Here is a 25,340-nt window from a genome sequence, read left to right as displayed (position 1 = left end):
TTTTTTCGGGTTCAGTTCTTACTGCGCAGACTCGCGCCGGGCTATAACGGAAACGAGTCAAGTTTTTCGAAATAAAAGCTTCATGAAAAGGTATCGAGCGTAGCAGCCGCGTAGTATTATAGTAAATACCAGAGTCCGTCTTTATTTTACTGTTATTCAGAATTAACAAAAAACAAGCCAGCATTTTAACATGATCAAACCGTGTGAAATGACAACGTGTCTTGTTTTTAAATACACTTGCCTGGAAGTTGTCATAAACATGGCTGCGCTAGGTGAAAGCGAATTAATAATTCCCATTCCAAACATGATACATTTGGAAATAAATATTCTGGATTAAAAAACAACAACGCAAAAAAAAAATCCTGCCGAGACAATTTGAAGCCGATGTGGGATTACACTTTTTTTTTTTTTCGCGTTGAGTTCTTACTGCGCAGACTCGCGCCGGGCTATAACGGAAACGAGTCACGTTTTTCGGAATAAAAGCCTCATGTGAATGTATCGATAGTAGCAGCCGCGTAGTATTGTAGTAAATATCGCAAGGTCCGTCGTTTTTAAGAATCATTCAGAAATAACAAAAACAAGCCAGCATTTCAACGTGGTCAAACTGTGTGAAATGACACCGTGTCTTGTTTTGAAATACACTTGCCTGGAAGTTGTCAAAAACATGTTTGCGCTAGATGAAAGCGAATTGATAATTCCAAACATAACACATTTGGAAATAAATATTATGTAATAAAAAAAACAAAGGTAAAAAAAATGTCATGCCGAGACAATTTGAAGCTGATGGGCGATTACGCATTTTTGTTTTTTTTTCGGGTTGAGTTCTTACTGCGCAGACTCGCGCCGGGCTATAACGGAAACGAGTCACGTTTTTCGGAATAAAAGATTCATGAAAATGTATCGATTGTAGCAGCTGCGTAGTATTGTAGTAAATATCACAGAGTTCGTCTCTACTTTAGTATTATTCAGAATTAACAAAAAACAAGCCAGCATTCCAACGTGATCAAACCGTGTGAAATGACACCTTGTCTTGTTTTGAAATACACCCGCCTGGAAGTTGTCAAACAAACATGGCGAAATAATAGCAAATGGTCTTACCTACATTGGAGCATAAACTATTCCTTTCAAACTGCTATATTGTTCACCAGGAGCCGGTTTTCTTCCGTCATTTAGTTGCAAAAAAAAAACAGAAAGCTAATGCCAGAAGATGCCGGAAATAAAAGTCACACCACTGGGTGAGCTATACGTCATTTACACATTTTAGTATTGTTACTTCCTAAATGACATGTTACACTCCTACTTTGGCGTGTATATGAATTTCCATTGTAGCTTCCACATAGTATTTGTTATGAATAATTGTCTTTCATAAGTTGGCGACTCGTCCAGGGTGTACGCCGCCTTCCCTTCCGCCTGAATGCAGATGAGATAGGCTCCAACATCCCCCCCCCCGCGATCCCGAAAAGGGACAAGCGGTAGAAATATGGATGGTTGGATAATTGTCTTCTCCTTGCTCTATTTCAACAGGAGCTGGACAGGATGTTGGACGCAGCTGCATCATCGTCTCCATTGGAGGCAAAAACATCATGCTGGACTGTGGCATGCATATGGGATACAATGATGATGTAAGTCAACACATCACGACTACTTGCAGGCCAGTCTAGTACCCGCACTCTTTTATTATGAAGCCCCGCTGTTGTAACACGTGTTGAATGTGGCTTGGCATTGTCTCGCTGAAATAAGCAGGGGCGTCCATGATAGCGTTGCTTGTTTTTTATTTTATTTTATCATTTTTTTTATTTGCAATTGCCACCGGGGCGCTAAGTAATTTAAAATCTCTTCTCACTCCTGCACTTACCAAAGGCATGCGGTAAAAGTAAGCATGCGCTAATTATTTTAAAACCTCTTTTCATTCCGGCACTTATCAAAAGCATGCAGTAAAAATTTGAGTGTGATGTAAGGATACCATCATGAAAAGCACATTTAATTTAAAAAAATCTTTATTATGGTCTTACCTTTACTTATAAATATAGTCCATGACAGTTCCTTCAGATCAAAATCAGCGATATCTTGTTTATAGAAGTCTTCCTTATCTTTCTCAAGTTTTAAAAGTCTCTCTGGCGGCATAGCTCGGTTGGTAGAGCGGCCGTGCCAGCAACTTGAGGGTTGCAGGTTCGATACCCGCTTGTGCCATCCTAGTCACTGCCGTTGTGTCCTTGGGCAAGACACTTTACCCACCTGCTCCCAGTGCCACCCACACTGGTTTAAATGTAACTTAGATATTGGGTTTCACTGTGTAAAGCGCTTTGAGTCACTTGAGAAAAGCGCTATATAAATATAATTCACTTCACACTTCACTCTGTCTCGATGGAGATCTTCCTTTATTACCTCCTGCTTTGATTGAAAGTCCAGTTTAGAAAACTGCTATCAGAAGGTCCGTCATATCCGTCCCAGCACATTCCACGTCACTCATTGTCACTTCTTCTGCAGCCGATAAGTCGTAAGAAGGATCACTAGCGCCCTCTACCACCAGGAGGCGGGAGTCATTTAATGATTCATATTAGACAGACGCAGCTACGGTATTGTGACGGTCTCAAGCCGTCGTCTTGCGGGTTCCCAGGACCACCAAGGAAGGACATGGCTTGAGCAGTTTGACTTTGTTTATTTTTCAATGAAATCTCAGTCCAGTTCGCTCTTCCGCTCCTCCTCTCCGCTCGCTCGCCGTCTCCTCGCCGTCTGTCGGAATGTCGGCTCCACAGGTATATTAATAAAACATAGCTGCTTACTGTTCTTTTTAGCATACCGGTATTCAATAGCTTGGCCATTAAATCCTACTGAATAGCTCTTAATTTTCTTCCATTTATGCAATTTCAAATTACCGGTATTGAAATCAGCCTCCTCCATTTTGAAAATGATGACAGGGGAAGTGTCACTCGTGACGTCACGAGTTTGACCCGACAGTAATTCAAGGCAGGCGCATACTTTATGCCCGGCGGCAATTCAAGGAAATACGGTATCCTAAAATCGAATCTTCAACTTCAAACCCGTGTTCCATTAAACGAGTTTCGTAAAGCTTCTGTGAAAGGATTGCAGTCTACCTTGTCTGTATGCACATGTGTCATGTGAGCAAGTTTTAATGTTGTAAATTTGATATTTTATGTGACTTGTCCAGGGTGTACCCTGCCTTCCGCCCGATTGTAGCTGAGATAGGCTCCGGCGCCCCCCGCCACCCTGAAGGGAATAATACAATTGAATAGAAAGTACTTTATTGATCTCTGGGGGAAATTCAGCACCACAGTTTGCTTACAATAGACAATAATAAGCGGTAGAAAATGGATGGATGGATGTGTTGTTTACCCTTTTTAATGTAACCTTGCTGCCGCCCTCTTGACCAGGTCTCCCTGGCTTTTACACTTTGCGCCCAGAACAATCTGGATGGTTCTTTTACTGACCTACCTACAGTTTCCAAAAAATGTTTTGGAAATGTGGACTCGTCAGACCACGGAAACCCTTTTCCACTTTGCATCAGTCCATCTTAGAAGCCGGTGTTTCTGGGTGTTGTTGATAAGCGGCTTTGGCTTTGCACAGTAGAGTTTTAACTTGCACTTACAGATGTAGCGACCGACTGTAGTTACTGACAGTGGTTTTCTGAAGTGTTCCTGAGCCCATGTGGTGATATCCTTTACACACTGATGTCGCTTTTTTATGCAGTGCAGTCTGAGGGATTGAAGGTCACGGGCATTGCCGCTTACGTGCAGTGATTTCTCCAGATTTTCTGAACCTTTTGATGATATTACAGAGAATAGATGGTGAAATTCCTAAATTTGTTGCAATAGCTGGTTGAGAAATGTTGTTCTTAAGCAATTTTCTCAAGCATTTATTGACAAAGTGGTGACCCTCGCCCCATCCTTGTTTGTGAATGACTGAGCATTTCATGGAAGCTGCTTTTCTACCCAATCATGACACCCACCTGTTCCCAATTAGCCTATTCACTGGTGGGATGTTCCAACTAAGCGTTTGATGAGCATTCCTCAACTTTCCCAGTCTTTTTTGCTACTTGTGCCAGCTTTTTGGAAACATATTGCAGGCATCAGATTCCAAATGAGCTAATATTTGCAAAATGTAACAACATTTTCCAGTTTGAACTTTAAATATCTTGTGTTTGCAGTCTAGCCAATTGAATACATGTTGTAAAGGATTTGCAAATCATTGTATTCTCTTTTTCTACATATGGCACCTTTAAATACTATTGACAGTTAGGTTAGGAAACATGTTTTGTTGTTGTTATTCCTGAAGCTGTTTTGTCCTTCATGGAAGCTGCTTTTATACCCAATTATGGCACCCACCTGTTCCCAATTAGCCTATTCACTGGTGGGATGTTCCAACTAAGCGTTTGATGAGCATTCCTCAACTTTCCCAGTCTTTTTTGCCACTTGTGCCAGCTTTTTTGAAACACGTTGCAGGCATCAGATTCCAAATGAGCTAATATTTGCAAAATATAAGTTTTCCAGTTTGAACTTTAAATATCTTGTTTTTGCAGTATATTCAATTGAATATAATTGGAAAAGGATTTGCAAATCATTGTATTCTCTTTTTCTACATATGGCACCTTTAAATTCTATTGACAGTTAGGTTAGGAATCATGTTTTTTTTCTTATTATTCCTGGAACTGTTTTGTCCTTCCTGGAAGCTGCTTTTATACCCAATCATGGCACCCACCTGTTCCCAATTAGCTCGTTCACCTGTGGGATGTTCCAAATAAGCGTTTGATGAGCATTCCTCACCTTTCCCAGTCTTTTTTGCTACTTGTGCCAGCTTTTTGGAAACATGTTGCAGGCATCAAATTCCAAATAAGCTAATATTTGCAAAACAATAACAAAGTTTTCCAGTTTGAACCTTAAATATCTTGTATTTGCAGTATATTCAATTGAATATAGGTCGAAAAGGATTTTCAAATCATTGTATTCTCTTTTTCTACATATGGTACCTTTTAAATTCTATTGGCAGTTAGGTTAGGAAACATTTTTTGTTGTTGTTATTCCTGAAGCTGTTTAGTCCTTCTTGGAAGCAGCTATTATACCCAATCATGGCACCCACATGTTCCCAATTAGCCTATTCACTGGTGGGATGTTCCAACTAAGCGTTTGATGAGCATTCCTCAACTTTCCCAGTCTTTTTTGCTACTTGTGCCTGCTTTTTGGAAACATATTGCAGGCATCAAATTCCAAATGAGCTACTATTTGCAAAAAATAACAAAGTTTTCCAGTTCGAACTTTACATATCTTGTCTTTGCAGTCCATTCAATTGAATATATGTCGAAAAGGATTTGCAAATCATTGTATTCTCTTTTTCTACATATGGCACCTTTAAATTCTATTGACAGTTAGGTTAGGAATCATGTTTTGTTTTTGTTATTCCTGAAGCTGTTTCGTTCTTCCTAGAAGCTGCTTTTATACCCAATCATGGCACCCACCTGTTCCCAATTAGCTTGTTCACCGGTGGGATGTTCCAAATAAGCGTTTGATTAGCATTCCTCAACATTCCCAGTCTTTTTTGCTACTTGTGCCAGCTTTTTGGAAACATATTGCAGGCATCAGATTCCAAATGAGCTTATGTTTGCAAAATATAACAAAGTTTTCCAGTTTGAACTTTAAATATCTTGTTTTTGCAGTATATTCAATTGAATATAAGTCGAAAAGGATTTGCGAGTCATTGTATTCTCTTTTTCTACATATGGCACCTTTAAATACTATTGACAGTTAGGTTAGGAAACATGTTTTGTTGTTGTTATTCCTGAAGCTGTTTTGTCCTTCATGGAAGCTGCTTTTATGCCCAATCATGGCACCCACCTGTTCCCAATTAGCCTATTCACTGGTGGGATGTTCCAAATAAGCGTTTGATTAGCATTCCTCCACTTTCGCAGTCTTTTTTGCCACTTTTGCCAGCTTTTTGGAAACACATTGCAGGCATCAGATTCAAAATGAGCTAATACTTGCAAAATGTAGCAAACTTTTCCAGTTGGAACGTTAAATATCTTGTCTTTGCAGTCTATTCAATTGAATATAAGTTGAAAAGGATTTGCAAATCATTGTATTCTCTTTTTCTACATATGGCACCTTTAAATTCTATTGACAGTTAGGTTAGGAATCATGTTTTGTTGTTGTTATTCCTGAAGCTGTTTTGTTCTTCCTAGAAGCTGCTTTTATACCCAATTATGGCACCCACCTGTTCCCAATTAGCTTGTTCACTGGTGGGATGTTCCAAATAAGCGTTTGATGAGCATTCCTAAACTTTCCCAGTCTTTTTTGCTACTTGTGCCAGCTTTTTGGAAATATATTGCAGGCATCAAATTCCAAATAAGTTATTATTTGCAAAAGACTAACAAAGTTTTACAGTTCGAACTTTAAATATATTGTCTTTGCAGTCTATTCAATTGAATATAAGTCAAAAAGGATTTGCATATCATTGTATTCTGTTTTTCTACATATGGCACCTTTAAATACTATTGACAGTTAGGTTAGGAAACATGTTTTGTTGTTGTTATTCCTGAAGCTGTTTTGTCCTTCCAGAGACGTTTCCCAGATTTCTCCTACATCATCCAGAACGGACGCCTGACTGACTTTTTGGACTGCGTGATCATCAGGTTGGTTGAACGCACAACTGGTGTTGACGTCCTGCTTTGATTGATTGATTGACTGATTGATTGATTGAGACTTTTATTAGTAGATTGCACAGTACAGTACATATTCTATACAATTGACCACTAAATGGTAGTTTTTCAACTTGTTTAAGTCGGGGTCCACGTTAATCAATTCCTGGTAAATTAATGCTCAGAACCCGCCTGTCTTTTGTTAGCCACTTCCACCTGGACCACTGCGGCGCTCTACCTTACATGAGCGAGATGGTGGGCTACGACGGCCCCATCTACATGACCCACCCCACCAAGGCCATCTGTCCCATCCTGCTGGAGGACTTCCGCAAGATCACCGTGGACAAGAAGGGCGAGACCAACTTCTTCACCTCGCAGATGATCAAGGACTGCATGAAGAAAGTCGTGCCCCTCAACCTGCACCAGACCGTCCAGGTGGGAGACCCGGGCCCGCGGCCGTCCCCCCGTCTCCTCTTGTAATCGCCCCAAGGTGTGTGCAGGTGGACGACGAGCTGGAGATCAAGGCGTACTACGCCGGCCACGTCCTGGGCGCCGCCATGGTGCTCATCAAAGTGGGCTCGGAGTCGGTGGTCTACACCGTGAGTGTGAACGCTCCACCGAGTCACATGAGCGACAGCAATAATAGTCTTCTTCTTCTTCTTCTTCTTCAGGGGGACTACAACATGACACCTGACAGACATTTAGGGTATGTCTTTATTCACGTTTATGCAATTCTTCTTCTTTTTTTAACAATGGAACATCTTAAACCAGTGGGATGCTACAGTTTGTCATTTTGAAATAATTTTCAGGTCAACCCTGCTATAGGGCGCACTCACCAAATTGGAGAAGAAAAATGAATGTTTCCATATATTAGCCCAGGGGTCGGCAACCCAAAACGTTAAAAGAGCCATATTGGACTAAAAATACAAAAAAACAAATCTGTCTGGAGCCGCAATAAAGGAAAGGCCTTATAATAACCCTAACCCTCTAACCATTACCCTAACCAAATAACTCTAAATCATGGGTGTCAAACTCTGGCCCGTGGGCCAAATTTGGCCCGCCGTTTAATTTCTTTTGGCCCTTGAGGCAATATCAAATTAACATTAGAGCTGGCCCGCCGGTAACACCACATTCACCGCTAATACTCGCCAACCATCCCGATTTTCCCAGGAGACTCCCGAAGTTTAGTGCCCTTCCCGAAAATCTCCCAGGGCAACCATTCTCCCGATTTCCACCCGGACAACAATATTGGGAGCGTGCCTTAAAGGCACTGTCCTCTACAACATGCCGTCACGTCCTCTTTTCCTCCATATAAACAGCGTGTTGGCCAAGTCACATGATATATGCGGCTTTCACACACACATACTTGGTCAACAGCCATACAGGTCACACTGAGGGTGGCCGTATAAAAAACTTTAACATTGTTACAAATGTGCGCCACACTGTGAACCCACACCAAGCAAGAATGACAAAACACATTTCGGGAGAACACTCGCACCGTAACTCAACATAAACACAACAGAACAAATACCCAGAAACCCTTGCAGCACTAACTCTTCCGGAACGCTACAATATACACCCCCCGCTACTACCAAACCCCGCCCACCTCATTTTTATTTTATTTTTGAATTTATTAGCCTGTGGAAAAAGGTAATGTTGATATTTACCTCAGAAGGCTGCAAATAGAAAAGAGGCATTATTTTTTTTAATTACATTTTATTTAATATACCACTGATGTTTTTTGAAAATTGATTTTGCACTATTACGTTATATAAGCTCTGCCTGTTCCATGGGAGGAGGCCGGAGTACCCAGAGGGAACCCACGCAGTCCCGGGGAGAACATGCAAACTCCACACAGAAAGATCCTGAGCCCGGGATTGAACCCAGGATTACTCAGGACCTTCTTATTGTGAGGCAGATGCCACCGTGCTGCCCTATTTAAGCCTTGCTTGTTCAATATTCATTGCAAAACTTGTTTGGGTCCCTATTAAAAGGTTAATTTGTTCAACCTTGGCCCGCGGCTTTGTTTAGTTTTAAATTTTTGCCCATTCTGTATTTGAGTTTGACACCCCTGCTCTAAATGAAGTCTTTATTACTTAGAATATGTTCCCCTTGTGTCCAAATAACTCTAAATGAAGTCTTTGTTACTTAGAATATGTTCCCGATACTAAAGTGGTACCAAAATCATACTACTTTGTCTTGAATTTGAGAAAAAAAAACATTTTATTTTTCACTAGAGAAGGGTTCGGTGAATGCGTATATGAAACTGGTGGGGTTCGGTACCCCCAACAAGGTTAAGAACCACTGGTCTACACACTGTGTCTGCTTGTAAGTACTCAATGTGTGTGCGCTGCTGAACATGCTCCTCTGCTCGTAAAACCACCTTGACGTCATGCCGGGTACTTTTCAAACGGACTATAGTACCAAATATGATTCCTTAGTACAGCGATGCTATACCAGCACCGTACAACCCTAGTTCTCTCCCATCCAAACCTTGTTTCTGCAGGGCGGCCTGGATCGACAAGTGCCGGCCAGACATCCTCATCTCCGAGTCCACGTATGCCACCACCATCCGGGACTCCAAGAGGTGCAGAGAGCGGGACTTCCTGAAGAAAGTGCACGAGAGCATCGAGAGAGGAGGGAAAGTACGGTCGGCATTCGGTCTCGTCGTTGCTTCATCTCGGCACATCTTTGAACTGATCACGCTTTCAGGTTCTCATTCCAGTCTTTGCCCTGGGGCGAGCTCAGGAGCTCTGCATCCTCTTGGAAACCTTCTGGTAAACCGCTCAAGATCGGCAAAGTCGTCGTCGGCCTGCTAATTGTCTCCCCCATGAAAGGGAGCGGATGAACCTGAAGGCGCCCATCTACTTCTCCACGGGCCTGACGGAGAAGGCCAACCACTACTACAAGCTCTTCATCACCTGGACCAACCAGAAGATCCGGAAGACCTTTGTGCAGAGGAACATGTTTGAATTCAAGCACATCAAGGCCTTCGACCGCTCCTACGCCGACAACCCGGGACCTATGGTGAGTGGCCGTCGCCTCGGGGCCGGTCGGTGAACAAAGTGAGCGAGTTGACGCTTTGACAGGTGGTGTTCGCCACGCCGGGGATGCTGCACGCCGGACAGTCCCTGCAGATCTTCAAGAAATGGGCGGGCAATGAGAAGAACATGGTGAGAGAACACCAGGGGATCGCGGGGGGGTGGCCGCACGTTAACGGACGAGGTGGCCTTCTGACCCGTGCAGGTCATCATGCCGGGTTACTGCGTGCAAGGAACCATCGGACACAAAATCCTGAACGGACAGAGGAAGCTGGAGATGGAAGGCAGGGCCACGGTAAGGACGCTGAATTTAATCCTGTCTTGTCAATAGAATCACTTTGGAGTAGTCAGTGTGCAGCTCCCATGTGCCGGCAGCTCTCATGCACGGTGCTTGAGTGTAGGCAAGACACAATTATCTTGCCCATAAAAAAGTTTTTAGACTTTGTCACTAATGACAATGTTAATAAATCTGTCGGCAGCACTCATGCACGGTGCTTGAGTGTAGGGAAGACACAATTATCTTGCCCCAAAAAAAGTTTTTACACTTTGTCACTAATGACAATGTTAATAAATCTGTCGGCAGCACTCATGCACGGTGCTTGAGTGTAGGCAAGACACAATTATCTTGCCCCAAAAAGTTTTTAGACTTTGTCCCTAATGACAATGTTAATAAATCTGTCGGCAGCACTCATGCACGGTGCTTGAGTGTAGGCAAGACACAATTATCTTTCCCATAAAAATGTTTTTAGACTTTGTCACTAATGACAATGTAATAAATCTGTCGGCAGCACTCATGCACGGTGCTTGAGTGTAGGGAAGACACAATTATCTTGCCCCAAAAAAAGTTTTTACACTTTGTCACTAATGACAATGTTAATAAATCTGTCGGCAGCACTCATGCACGGTGCTTGAGTGTAGGCAAGACACAATTATCTTGCCCCAAAAAGTTTTTAGACTTTGTCACTAATGACAATGTTAATAAATCTGTCGGCAGCACTCATGCACGGTGCTTGAGTGTAGGCAAGACACAATTATCTTGCCCCAAAAAAAGTTTTTACACTTTGTCACTAATGACAATGTTAATAAATCTGTCGGCAGCACTCATGCACGGTGCTTGAGTGTAGGCAAGACACAATTATCTTGCCCCAAAAAGTTTTTAGACTTTGTCCCTAATGACAATGTTAATAAATCTGTCGGCAGCACTCATGCACGGTGCTTGAGTGTAGGCAAGACACAATTATCTTTCCCATAAAAATGTTTTTAGACTTTGTCACTAATGACAATGTTAATAAATCTGTCGGCAGCACTCATGCACGGTGCTTGAGTGTAGGGAAGACACAATTATCTTGCCCCAAAAAAAGTTTTTACACTTTGTCACTAATGACAATGTTAATAAATCTGTCGGCAGCACTCATGCACGGTGCTTGAGTGTAGGCAAGACACAATTATCTTGCCCCAAAAAGTTTTTAGACTTTGTCACTAATGACAATGTTAATAAATCTGTCGGCAGCACTCATGCACGGTGCTTGAGTGTAGGCAAGACACAATTATCTTTCCCATAAAAATGTTTTTAGACTTTGTCACTAATGACAATGTAATAAATCTGTCGGCAGCACTCATGCACGGTGCTTGAGTGTAGGGAAGACACAATTATCTTGCCCCAAAAAAAGTTTTTACACTTTGTCACTAATGACAATGTTAATAAATCTGTCGGCAGCACTCATGCACGGTGCTTGAGTGTAGGCAAGACACAATTATCTTGCCCCAAAAAGTTTTTAGACTTTGTCACTAATGACAATGTTAATAAATCTGTCGGCAGCACTCATGCACGGTGCTTGAGTGTAGGCAAGACGCAATTATCTTGCCCAAAAAAAGTTTTGTACGCTTTGTCACTAATTAAAATATTAATAAATCTGCCGGCGGCACTCATGCACGGTGCCGTCCCCATGCTTGAGTGTAGGCAAGACACAATTATCGTTACCAAAAAAAGGTTGTACGCTTTGTCACTAATGACAATGTTAATAAATCCGCCGTCAGCATTCATGCACGCTAAAATCCCCAAGTTTGACAGTAGGCAACACCCAAATTTCCTGACCAAATAAAGGTTGTAAGTTTTGTCAGTAATAACAATGATAATGAACCACAGCTCCCACGTGCCGGCAGCACTTATGCACGCTTCCATTCCCATGCTTGACTAGGCAAGACCCATTTGTCTTGACCACAAAAGGCTGTACGTTTTGTCACTAATGACAATGTTAATAAATCTGCCTGCAGCACTCATGCACACTACCATCCCCATGCTTGACTTTAGGCATGACACAATTATCTTGCCCAAAAAAAGATTGTACATTTTGGCACTAATGACAATGTTACTGAATCACAGCTCCCATGTGCCGGCAGCACTCATGCACGCTACCACCCCCATGCTTGACTGTAGGCAAGACACAATTATCTTAATTAAAAACAGTTTGTATATTTCTTCACTAATTACAATATTAATAAATCTGCCGGCAGTATTCATGCACCCTATCATCCCCATGCTTGACACAATTTTCTTGCCCCCCAAAAAAGTTTGTACGCTTTGTCACTAATGAAAATGTTAATAAATCTGCCGGCAGCTCTCATGCACGCTAACAACCCCAAGTTTAACAGTAGGCAACACCCAATTATACTGACCAAAAAAAGGTTGTAAGTTTTGTCACTAATAACAATGTTAATGAACCACAGCTCCCACGTGCCCGCAGCACTTATGCGCGCAACCATCCCCATGCTTAACTGTAGGCAAGGCACAATTATCTTGACCTGAAAAGGTTGTACTTTTTGTCACTAATGACAATGTGAGTGTCTCAATGAACCATAGCTCCCATGTGCCGGTAGCACTCATGCACGCTATCATCCCCTTGCTTGACTGTAGGCAAGACACAATTATTTTGACCAAAAAAAGGTTGTAGGCTTTGTCACTAATTAAAATATTAATAAATCTGCCGTCCCCATGCCTGAGTGTAGGCAAGACACAATTATCTTACCCCAAAATAAGTTTGTACGCTTTGTCACTAATAACAATGTTAATAAATCTGCCGGCATCACTCATGAGCGGTGCCGTCCCCATACTTAAGTGTAGGCAAGACACAATTATCTTGTCCCCAAAAAAGTTTGTACGCTTTTTGACTAATGACAATGTTTATAAATCTGCCGGCAGCACTCATGCGCGGTGCCGTCCCCATACTTGAGTGTAGGCAAGACACAATTATCGTTACCAAAAAAAGGTTGTACGCTTTGTCACTAATGACAATGTTAATAAATCCACCGTCAGCATTCATGCACGCTAACATCCCCATGTTTGATGGTAGGCAACACCCAAATTTCCTGACCAAATAAAGGTTGTAAGTTTTGTCACTAATAACAATGTTAATGAACCACAGCTCTCACGTGCCGGCAGCACTTATGCACGCTACCATCCCCATGCTTAACTGCAGGCAAGGCACAATTATCTTGACCTGAAAAGGTTGCACTTTTTGTCACTAATGACAATGTGAGTGTCTCAATGAACCGCAGCTCCAATGTGCCGGCAGCACTCATGCACACTATCATCCCCTTGCTTGACTGTAGGCAAGATACAATTATTTTGACCAAAAAAAGGTTGTACGCTTTGTCACTAATGAAAATATTAATAAATCTGCTGGCAGCACTCATGCACGGTGCCGTCCCCATGCTTGAGTGTAGGCAAGACACAATTTTCGTTACCAAAAAAAGGGTTGTACACTTTGTCACTAATGACAATGTTAATAAATCTGCCGGCAGCTGTCATGCACGATAACATCCCCAAGTTTAACAGTAAGCAACATCCAATTATATTGACCAAAAAAAGGTTGTATGTTTTGTCACTAATAACACTGTTAATTAACCACAGCTCCCACGTGCCGGCAGCACTCATGCACGCTACCATCTGCATGTTTGACTGTCGGGAAGACCCAATCGTTTTGACCAGAAAAGGTTGCAGGTTTGGTCACTAATGACAATGTGAGCGTCTCAGTGAACCGCAGCTCCCTTGTGCCGGCAGCACTCATGCGCGCCACATAATTATCTTGCTACTTGCCTGCGTTGCAAGCTATTGAGACTGTCCCTATGTAGACTTTTTTCAGTGGATAGTAAATCTACTGCAAGCTGCACAGGGACTACTCTAAAGTGTACCAATGTAGCACGAGTGCGGTGTAAGTGTCACATGTGACTGGTGTGGACGCTAGCAGCTGGAGGTCAAGCTGCAGGTGGAGTACATGTCTTTCAGCGCCCACGCCGACGCCAAGGGCATCATGCAGCTCATCCGCATGGCGGAGCCTCGCAACGTGCTGCTGGTCCACGGCGAGGCGGCCAAGATGCAGTTCCTCAAGGGGAAGATCGAGCAGGAGTTCAGTGAGTGCCTCCCTCGCACCTTCCCGCCGCCACGCTTCTGCCCAGACGTGACGCTGTCCGCACGCCAGGTGTCGACTGCCACATGCCGGCCAACGGCGAGACCGCCACGGTGACCACCAACCCCAGAGTTCCGGTGGATATGTCGCTCAACCTTCTCAAGAGGGAAGTGGCCCTGGGAGGTGAGGCTCCTTTTATATCAGTTAAAAAATAATCAAGTGTAAAAATAAGTGAAGCACATCTTTACAGACATGTTGAAAAGTCACGCAAATAGAAATATGAATATATTTGACACCAAAAAATCATCTATTATTACAAACCCCGTTTCCATATAAGTTGGGAAATTGTGTTAGATGTAAATATAAACGGAATACAATGATTCGCAAATAATTTTCAACCCATATTCAGTTGAGTATGCTACAAAGACAACATATTTGATGTTCAAACTGATAAACATTTTTTTTTTTGTGCAAATAATCATTAACTTTAGAATTTGATTCCAGCAACACGTGACAAAGAAGTTGGGAAAGGTGGCAATAAATACTGATAAAGTTGAGGAATGCTCATCAAACACTTATTTGGAACATCCCACAGGTGTGCAGGCTAATTGGGAACAGGTGAGTGCCATGATTGGGTATAAAAACAGCTTCCCAAAAAATGCTCAGTCCTTCACAAGAAAGGATGGGGCGAGGTACACCCCTTTGTCCACAACTGCGTAAGTAAATAGTCAAAAAGTTTAAGAACATCGTTTCTCAAAGTGCAATTGCAAGAAATTTAGGGATTTCAACATCTACGGTCCATAATATCCTCAAAAGGTTCAGAGAATCTGGAGAAATCACTCCACGTAAGCGGCATGGCCGGAAACCAACAGTGAATGACCGTGACCTTCGATCCCTCAGGCGGCACTGTTTAAAAAACTGACATCAATCTCTAAAGGATATCACCACATGGGCTCAGGAACACTTCAGAAAACCACTGTCACTACATACAGTTTGTCGCTACATCTGTAAGTGCAAGTTAAAGCTCTACAATGCCAAGCGAGAGCCATTTATCAACAACATCCAGAAACGCAGCTGGCTTCTCTGGGCTGGAGATCATCTAAGACGGACTGATGCAAAGTGGAAAAGTGTTCTGTGGTCTGACGAGTCCACATTTCAAATTGTTTTTGGAAATATTCGACAACTTGTCATTCCGACCAAGGGGGAAGCGAACCATCCAGACTGTTATCGACGCAAAGTTCAAAAGCCAGCATCTGTGATGGTATGGGGGTGCATTAGTGCCCAAGGCATGGGTAACTTACACATCTGTGAAGGCACCATTAATGCTGAAAGGTACATACAGGTTTTGGAACAACTTGCACAATTCCCACATTTTTCAACCAGTTTGAACTGCCCCACCATCCACACACTCCGCTCGCCTTGGAAAATCAAACTGGCATTTTCCAAGTCCCAAAAAATTCCAGTTATTCAAAGTCCTATTTTCCTCTCCTCCTGGAAAGTTTTCACAGTGCATATTTTTCAACTGTTTTTGACCATTTTACCTCCAAAATATTATTTTTAGTTGGGACTACAAATGGTTCTATTTTCCTACAAATTCCTGGTATTCTTGAAACTCCAGGAATTCTGAAATACCAATTGTGACAAACAAGTATGTGCTCCAATCACTTTATCACCAAAAAATTAGAGTTGTAAAAATAATTGGAAACTCAAGACAGCCCTGACATCATGTTCTTTACAAGTGTATGTAAACTTTTGACCACGACTGTATATAAATAGGGACAAGCGGTAGAAAAAAGTATGGATGGATCCAAGACAATTCAAGTTTTTTTTTTGGTTTTTTTTGCAGGTTCTTTACCCGATCCCAAAAAGCCCCGCGTCATGCACGGAACCCTCATCATGAAAGACAACGTAAGCGTCACACCCGCCAGTCACGTATGTTTGCGTCTCCACGTAACGAGCGCGTGCCGCCGTCAGGGCCTCAAGCTGGTGTCGTCGGAACAAGCGCTGAAGGAGCTGGGACTCAACGAGCATCAGCTGCGCTTCACGTGCCGTGTGCAGCTCCACGACCCCCACAGCGACCCCGACACGCTCCGGCGAATCTACATGCACCTCAAGAGGTGAGACGCTCGCCGTAATTATTGAGATATCACCGATACTGATTGGCTTCGTCGGCGCGAACAGAAAGCTAACATCTTCTGTTAAGCCAGAATTAACATCTTTTGATCTACATTTGATCGCTTTTATCGACTCCAAACTAGCAATTCAGTGGAAAAATATTTTCAAAATACAAATTCAGCAATTTTATGTCGATGCTACGTCACTGTAGCAACACTTCTGAACTCTGACCATATTATTAGATCAGTCATACTGGAAATGAGCACACACATTGTGAAGAGATGTGCTTTTTGTCATTGACCATCCTTATGTGAGACCAGAGCAGTCAGGTTTAAACACTGATGACATCTATTAAACAAGACAAGAAGCAAGGAATTAAACAGAGACAGAATTAAATTTGGCTCAAATGAGGAGAGCGCATACACCTGTACCCTTGTACAGTGTCTCACCACAATCTGACGAAAGATTGTACGCCTCCTCTTTTATTTCGACCTGATTACATGGCAACAGCTGTTTCCAAGGGAAGGGGGTCGTAAACAGGTGCTGCCTTTGGCCGCTAAACTGTTCAAACAAAAGGTCGTAAAACAGTTCAAAGAAAAGGAATCTTGTCCTGCTTCCTCTGCGCTTTGTAATTCTCGGGTCAAGACAAAATCTTCCTGTTGATTACAATAGAAGAAAGAAACCGACGCATTCATGATGCTTCCCATCGTACCCAGTAGTTTTACAAGCCTTTAGGATCAAAGACAGCTTTTGTCTGCTCGCCGGGAACTCATTGAAACACAAAGTTTTGTGATAACTTAGATGCAATTATTCTGACAACATATGCTTGGATTTTTTTCACGGTGGTTAACTTCTTTTTACACTTATATGACAGTCAATGTTAAAATCCATCCATCCATTTTCTACCGCTTATTCCCTTTTGGGGTCGCGGGGGGCGCTGGTGCCTATCTCAGCTACAATCGGGCAAAAGGCGGGGTACACCCTGGACAAGTCGCAGGGCCAACAGAGATAGACAGACAACATTCACACTCACATTCACACACTAGGGCCAATGTAGTGTTGCCAATCAACCTATCCCCAGGTGCATGTCTTTGGAGGTGGGAAGAAGCGTGACTTTAAAAAATCTAATTTAAATGTATGTTAACGGTGGTTAACCTATTTTCACACGTATGACAGTTAATGTTAACATGTGACATGTAACATGTGACAAACACATTTAAATTAATGTTAACAGTGACTAACTATTATTTACAGTTGTATGACAGTTAATGTTAAAATTTAATTTAAAAATGTCAGATTTACGTTGATGTCAACAGTGGTTATCTTTTTTTTTACACTAGTTTGCAGTTAAAATGTGATTAAAAAAATCAGACTGTCCGTTTTAATGTACATTACGCCATTTACACTGTTAATAATTAAAAAATACAGTAAAATTGAGGCATGCGGGGCCCACTTTGACACAGTTTTCTCAAAAAGTATCAGTAGATTGGAAAAACAAGTTGCCTCTGTATTCAAGTTATTATCATTTATCTCTGGTTTTTGACACCGAAAGACTTTTAAAGTTGCGTATAGATAAATATGATCCCCTCATCCCGGACAAGCGTCCACTTTTCAGAGGCCGAGACAACAAGGAATAGGCCAATTAAAATTAGGTTTATTGTAAATTATACAAATGAGCCATTTTAAATGGGCCCATTGCTTATTTTCTCCCCTCATCCCGGACAAGCCCCCACTTTTCAGAGGCCGAGACAATGAGGAGTGGGCCAATAAAAATTAGGTTTATTGTAAATTATACAAATGAGCCATTTTAAATGGGCCCATAGCTAATTTTCTCCCCTCATCCCGGACAAGCCCCCAATTTTCAGAAGCCTAGATAATGAGGGCTGGGCCAATTAAAATGAGGTTTATTGTAAATCATACAAATGAGCCAAATTGGCTCCAATTACCTCGACCTTGCCCCCTTACCTGCAAGACGGAGGAGTGGGCCAAGGCAGTTTAGTATTAGCCACGGTTGATAAACGGTCTTTGCACAGCGTCTTAAAGGGCTACGCCGTCCAGCACCTCCCCGATGGCACCGTCATGGTGGACTCCATCGTCATCAAAGTGTCGTCGTCCGCCGACGACGTCAACACCAAGATCATCCTGCTGTCCTGGAGCTACCAGGTAGGACCCCCGTTCTTCATGTCTGTCGGTACATGGCTCGGCCGCACATGCAAGTAAAATACGTAACTCCATAAGTGGGCCTTCTCTCTTCTTAACTTTCAAAGGATGAAGACCTCGGCAGCTTCCTGTCCACTCTGCTGAAAAAAGGCCTTCCGTCCGGACTCTGAATTCGCAAAACGACGGAAAACGGGACAAATTGGGTAGGCTCCCAATAGCCACGTGTTGCTAGGCAGAATCTGAATGACGCGCAAGGACAGGGAGAGTCGGCAGAAACACAGTATTAGTTTATTTGTACACCTTCACACTGCAGAACGTACTGCGATCACCTGACTAAAGTTGAAAAGTGGGATAATTGCTGGTCACGTCCGCACTCAATAGGGATTTGTTGTACAAAGTGTGTACTAATAACAATAATAAACACTTTTTTAATGAAAATTAACCAACAATTTGTCTCTCTAAACTACATCAACAAGACAGTTTGACTTAACTCTTTTATGTTGCAACTCATTATCCTCAAAAAAATTTAACTGATAATTTTATGACTTCAGTCTTGTACAATTTACAGTATTTTGTAAAATTGCTATTTTATTCTTGTAAATATTTAACTTTTTATTTACCGGTAGGTCACGACTTTAATCTTCATTAAATTAAATTGTCTTACTCGTTTTACACCTTTAATTGTGTAATAAGAATTTTTTTTTCCATACTACAACTTTAATGTTTTTCTTTTACTTACAAAAGTTTTTTATTTAACAAGTCTATTTCCGTTTTTTAGGCACGCAGTTTGAACAGTAACACTGTGTATGAGTATGGGAAAATAAAACACTGTACTTGAATCAAGAGATTTTTTTGGCGTACCACTAGGGGGAGCATGCATACCACAGTTTGTAGAAAATCGAGGACTAAAAAAAGTTGTTGGTGGGGGATTTTCGTCCATATGTGAGGTCATAGGTCGATGGATTACAGCTGAGTCATGGCACCGTTATGGCGTAAACGCCACGCTGCCGCCGCCTTAGTCGCTTCAGCACCCAAGTCCTCCTGAGGCGCCTCCAAGTGCAGTGGCTGGTGGTGACATAGTAGAGCAGGGGGTCCAGGCAGGTGTTGAGGATGACGAGGGCGGTGGTGACCCTCCTGGCGGCGTAGATGGCGTTGGCTGAGGCGCACCTCTGGATGACCTCCATGCGGCGCAGCAGGTGCAGCAGGTAGACCACGTGGCTGGGCAGGAAGCAGAGGAGCGTGATGGCCAGGATGGTGTAGATGACCCTCAGGGCCCGGCGGGCCGTCCTGGTGCGGATCCTGGAGATGCGCCTGGCGGCCAGCGGGTAGCACACCAGGATGATGGCGGACGGCAGCAGCGAGCAGAAGATCAGGCCCAGGAGGCTGAAGGCCGCCAGACGGGAGCTCCACTCCTGCGCCGCGAAGTTCTCGAAGCAGCTGTGGCCGCCCGATTCGTTGGCCTCGGTCTGCAGGGGTCCCATGAGGATGAAGACCAGCACGGCCACCGCCGCCACCCCCCACAGGGCGGCGCTGGCCAGCAGCGAGCACCGGGCGCTCCTCAGCCGCACGTGCGGGTGCACCGTGGCCATGTAGCGGTCCACGCAGATGCAGGTCATGAAGCAGATGCTCAGGTAGATGTTGGCGTAGAAGAGCACCCCCGTCACGCGGCACGCCACGTCCCCGAACACCCAGTCGTTGCCGCGCAGGTGGTAGTGGATGCGGAAGGGCAGCGTGCACAGGATGACCACGTCGGCCAGCGCCAGGCTGCTGATGTAGACGCTGAAGGCCGTGCGCGGGCTCATCCGGATGGCGAACACGTAGAGCGCCGCCAGGTTGCCCGGGAGACCGAAGAGGAGCGCCACGGTGTAGACAACCGGGAACAAGTAGAGCTGGTACTCCGCCGGAGGGAGCTGGCACTTGCCTGCTGTCTGGTTAGCCATGGTCCACTCCTGTGTCACCTGGGCATGCGGCAGGAAGTCTGTGGCGAGGTCATAGGAAGTCACACGGTCAACATTTCAGGAGGTGACTGACGGAGATAGATATCTACATATATCCATATTCAAGAGTTATTTCTTTTCTTTTTCAGTCATATTGGAAAGCAGCAACGTGGTGTGCATGTGTAGACCTTGAGCCTGGAATGTAGGATAATATATATGTGGATTCGCTCTGGAGGGGAAGGGTAGGGGGGCGAGTGGCATAGGGAAAAAGGCAAGACTTGGGCGATGCGATTTAAAGGTGTTGTGCATAGATTGGTCTCCCAAAGCTTTGGAATAAAATGTCAAAATAATTACTCTGTCGGGGATTCATTTAAAACCAGCTTATGTTGTCATCCAAAGAACTTTGGGGCGACCAGGAGCTTAAAATTCCCTCTGAGGAATACCTGGTCGAAATGCAACCCTTCTCTGTGTGCCAATCATCTTGCTCCGCCCCTAAATCGTCATACAATATTAAAGTATACTTAAAGTTTAGTAACTTTCAACACACAAAAAGACACTTTAAAGTAGAACCCCAACACCAGTGAAGTCGGCACGTTGTGTAAATTGTAGATGAAAACAGAATACATCCGTCCATTCATTCATTTTCTACCGCTTGTCCTTTTATTCAATTGAATAGACCGCAAAGACAAATGTTCCAGCTGGTAAACTTTATTTTTTGCAAATATTAGCTCATTTGGAATTTGATGCCTGCAACATGTTTCAAGAAAGCTGGCACAAGTGGCAAAAAAGACTGAGAAACATATCAAACACTTATTTGGAATATCCCACAGGTGAACGGGTTAATTGGGAAAAGGTGGGTGCCATGATTGGGTATGAAAGCAGCTTCCATGCTTCCAAACAGGGACGGGGTGTGGGTCACCACTTTGTGAACAAATGCGTGAGCAAATTGTTTAAGAACAACATTTGTCAACCACCTATTGCAAGGAATTTAGGGATTTCACCACCTAAGGTCTGTAATATCATCAAAAGGTTCAGAGAATCTGGAGAAATCACTGCATGTAACATTGAATTACCCGTGACCTTGGATCCCTTAGGCGGTACTGCGTCAAAAAGCGACATCAGTGTATAAAGGATATCACCACATGGGCTCAGGAACACTTCAGAAAACCACTATCGGTAACGACAGTTGGCCGCACGTTCAAAACACTACTATGCAAAGCCAAAGCCATTTATCAACAACACCCAGAAACGCTTTGCTGGGTCCGAGCTCATCTGAGATGGACTGATGCAAAGTGGAAAAGTGTTCTGTGGTCAAACGAGTCCATATTTCAGATTGTTTTTGGAAACTGGATGTGGTGTCCTCCGGACCAAAGAGGAAGAGAACCATCCGGACTGTTCTAGGGCGCAAAGTTGAAAAGCCAGCATCTGTGATGGTATGGGGGCGTATTAGTACCCAAGGCATGGGTAACTTACATATCTGTAAAGGCACCATTAATGCTGAAAGGTAAATACAGGTTTTGGAGCAACAAGCAACGTTATCATGGACGCCCCTGCGTATTTCATTAAGACAGTGCCAAACCTTGTGTTACAACAAACATGGCTTCATAGTAAAAGAGTGCGGGTACTAGACTGGCCTGCCTTTAGTCCAGACCTGTCTCCCATTGAATATATGTGGTGCAATATGAAGCCTAAAATAGCAGAAGGGAGACTGTTGAACAACTTAAGCTGTACATCAAGCAAGAATGGGAAATAATTCCACTTCAAAAATGTGTCTCCTCAGTTCCCAAATGTTGTTAAAAGGAAAGGCCATGTAACATGGTGGTAAAAAAATGCCCGTGACAACTTTTTTGCTACTTTTTTTCCAGTTTGTCCGTTAAATATCTTGTCTTTGCAGTCTATTCAATTGAATATAAGTTGAAAATGATTAGCAAATCATTGTATTCTGTTTTTATTTACCATTTACACAACGTGCCAACTCCACTGGTTTTGTTTAAATAATACACAAATAAATGACACAGATATTGTATACACACTCACTGTATTTAAAAAATAATGAATCATATTTCATCTAAGATGTAAACTACAACTTTGTCCAAGATTAGTATAAATATTATTTACAAACCCTGTTTCCATACAAGTTGGGAAATTGTTTAAGATGTAAGTATAAATGATTTGCAAATCCTTTTTAACCCATATTCAGTTGAATGCACTACAAAGACAACATATTTGAAGTTCAAACTCATAAACTTAATTTTTTTTGCAAATAATAATTAACTTAGAATTTCATGGCTGCAACACGTGCCAAAGTAGTTGGGACAGGGCATGTTCACCACTGTGTTACATCACCTTTTCTTTTAACAACACTCAAGAAACGTTTGGGAACTGAGGAAACTAATTGTTGAAGCTTTGAAAGTGGAATTCTTTCCCATTCTTGTTTTATGTAGAGCTTCTGTCGTTCAACAGTCCGGGGTCTCCGCTGTCGTATTTTACGCTTCATAATGCGCCACACATTTTCGATGGGAGACAGGTCTGGACTGCAGGCGGGCCAGGAAAGTACTCACACTCTTTTACTATGAAACCACGCTGTTGTAACACGTGGCTTGGCATTGTCTTGCTGAAATAAGCAGGGGCGTCCATGATAACGTTGCTTGGATGACAACATATGTTGCTCCAAAACCTGTATGTACCTTCCGGCATTAATGGTGCCTTCACAGATGTGTAAGTTACCCATGCCTTGGGCACTAATACACCCCCATACCATCACAGATGCTGGCTTTTGAACTTTGCGCCTATAACAATCCGGATGGTTATTTTCCTCTTTGTTACGGAGGACACCACGTCCACAGTTTCCAAAAATAATTGGAAATGTGGACTCGTCAGACCACAGAACACTTTTCCACTTTGCATCAGTCCAACTTCGGTGAGCTCGGGCCCAGAGAAGCCAGCGGCGTTCCTTGGTGTTGTTGATAAATGGGTTTCGCTTTGCATAGTAGAGTTTTAACTTGCACTTACAGATGTAGCGACCAACTGTAGTTACTGACAATGGTTTTCTGAAGTGTTCCTGAGCCCATGTGGTGATATCCTTTACACACTGATGTCGGTATTTGATGCAGTACCACCTGAGGGGTCAAAGGTCCGTAATATCATCGCTTACGTGCAGTGATTTCTCCAGATTCTCTGAACCTTTTGATGATTTTACGGACCGTAGATGGTAAAATCCCTAAATTCCTTGCAATAGCTCGTTGAGAAATGTTGTTCTAAAACTGTTCGACAATTTGCTTACAAAGTGGTTACCCTCGCCCCATCCTTGTTTGTGAATTACTTAGCATTTCATGGAAGCTGCTTTTTTACCCAATCATGGCACCCACCTGTTCCAAATTAGCCTGCACACCTGTGGGATGTTCCAAATAAGTGTTTGATGAGCATTTCTCAACTTTATCAGTATATATTGCCACCTTTCCCAACTTTTTTGTTACGTGTTGCTGGCATCAAATTCTAAAGTTAATGATTATTAGCAAACAAAAAAATGTTTTTTCAGTTTGAACATCAAATATGTTGCCTTTGTAGCATATTCAACTGAATATGGGTTGGAAATTATTTGCAAATCATTGTATGCCGTTTATATTTACATCTAACACAATTTCCCAACTCAAATGGAAACTGGGTTTGTACATCGCCCATATTAAAGTGACAAAAATGCATTTAAAGTCTCTTTTCTTAAGTCATTTGTGTCTGATTTGTATTTACCGGCCACACACGGGTATGCCCATATAAGTACTTCCTGCACTGGTTGATGCCGATGCCACCACAACTTTTTTCAAAAGTAAAATGTACAACAACTTGCAGAAAAAAATAGTGTATTTTAAAAGCAGGCCTCCAACAAAGTACAGATTACCGCCAAAGTTTTGATCCCAAAAATGGATACATGTGTGTAAATGATACCAGGTTTGATGCCAAGACATGTTTCAGAGTCATTAATTTGCGTGAATTTCTGCCTGCAAGTCCAATGTTTACAACAGATTACGACGTAAAAAATGTGCGAAATGCTCACTTATGTCGTGAATACCACCAGGCGCCCTCACAAACGATTGGGATGAAAAGTCACCTGTGTCTCCCGACGACGCGTCGCTCTCCCTCTCTCGCCTCGCCGAAAACGTTGTGTCGCGCCTACCAACGTCTCGCTCTTCACTTCCTGTCTGCTCGCTCTGTAGGCGTGGCAGGAAACGTATCTGGCTTGTTTGTCACCGACCTCATCCTTCCACGTGCGCGACACCCACACGGCAAATCTCACCTTATTGCTTTCTCTGGAAAATATTACACAGTTGAAGATGACATTTGAACATTTTAACCCACCTGTGTGAAGTTGTTGCTACCCTTTCTTAAAATCTACCCAAACTTGTACAAACTGGTATAGTTATTGACAAATTATGATGAATAAACATTAAAACTACCATAGTTAGACCCAACACTTTGCAGCACAAATGTAGCACAAACAATTGGGACTGGATTGTGGAGGTTTTGACAAGGTGTGTGGGGGTGGCGGCTAATTATGATTAATAACATGTTAATTACGCGTTAGTAACATAAAACCATAAAACGTTAACTTAAAACCCGTAATGACACAAACAAAAACTTTGCAGCACAAATGTAGCACAAACAATTGTGACAGGATTGTAAAGGTTTTGACAAGGTGTGTGGGGGTAATTATAATAACACGTTAATTACACGTTAATAACATAAAACCATAAAAAGTTCACTTAAAGACCATAACTGCTCAAATAAAAGCTTTGCCGCACAAATGTAGCATAAGCAATTGGGACTGGATTGTGGAGGTTTTGACAAGGTGTGATGGGATGGCGGATTGGAGGGGCTAATTATGATTAATAACATGTTAATTACACGTTAATAACATAAAACCATAACATGTTAACTTAAAACCCGTAATGACACAAATAAAAAATTTGCAGCAAAAATGTAGCACAAACAATTGGGACAGGATTGTGGAGGTTTTGACAAGGTGTGTGGGGGATAATTA

General features: G+C 42.7%; 2 protein-coding genes across 3 annotated transcripts; one reads left to right on the top strand and one right to left on the bottom strand.

The window, feature by feature from the left end:
* The first annotated feature begins 939 nt into the window (after positions 1-939).
* On the top strand, positions 940-18,806 carry ints11 (integrator complex subunit 11). Its single transcript, XM_061902845.1, has 17 exons — positions 940-1,235; positions 1,525-1,622; positions 6,567-6,640; positions 6,853-7,081; positions 7,147-7,245; positions 7,318-7,352; positions 9,153-9,291; positions 9,359-9,423; positions 9,484-9,673; positions 9,736-9,819; positions 9,893-9,982; positions 13,935-14,097; positions 14,166-14,276; positions 15,940-16,001; positions 16,068-16,210; positions 18,242-18,371; positions 18,476-18,806. The coding sequence occupies exons 1-17, from the start codon at positions 1,208-1,210 to the stop codon at positions 18,536-18,538; spliced, it is 1,803 nt and encodes a 600-aa protein (XP_061758829.1). The 5' UTR covers positions 940-1,207; the 3' UTR covers positions 18,539-18,806.
* On the bottom strand, positions 15,747-24,591 carry LOC133554293 (P2Y purinoceptor 1). 2 transcript variants are annotated; one of them, XM_061902848.1, is made up of 2 exons: positions 24,411-24,591; positions 15,747-20,346 (listed from the first exon to the last, which is right to left on the bottom strand). In XM_061902848.1, exon 2 carries the CDS (start codon positions 20,306-20,308, stop codon positions 19,343-19,345), a length of 966 nt encoding a protein of 321 aa, XP_061758832.1. In that variant the 5' UTR covers positions 20,309-20,346; positions 24,411-24,591; the 3' UTR covers positions 15,747-19,342. The 2 variants fall into 2 exon arrangements, with proteins under 2 accessions (XP_061758832.1, XP_061758830.1); XM_061902846.1 differs by having other exon boundaries at positions 24,357-24,588.
* Between the last annotated feature and the right edge of the window lie 749 nt (positions 24,592-25,340).

The sequence above is a fragment of the Nerophis ophidion genome, linkage group LG06 (genome assembly GCF_033978795.1).
Source record: "Nerophis ophidion isolate RoL-2023_Sa linkage group LG06, RoL_Noph_v1.0, whole genome shotgun sequence".
Lineage (NCBI taxonomy): Eukaryota > Metazoa > Chordata > Actinopteri > Syngnathiformes > Syngnathidae > Nerophis > Nerophis ophidion.
The sequence above is the reverse complement of the archived record's forward strand: the minus strand, read 5'-3'. Positions and strand labels throughout refer to the sequence as shown.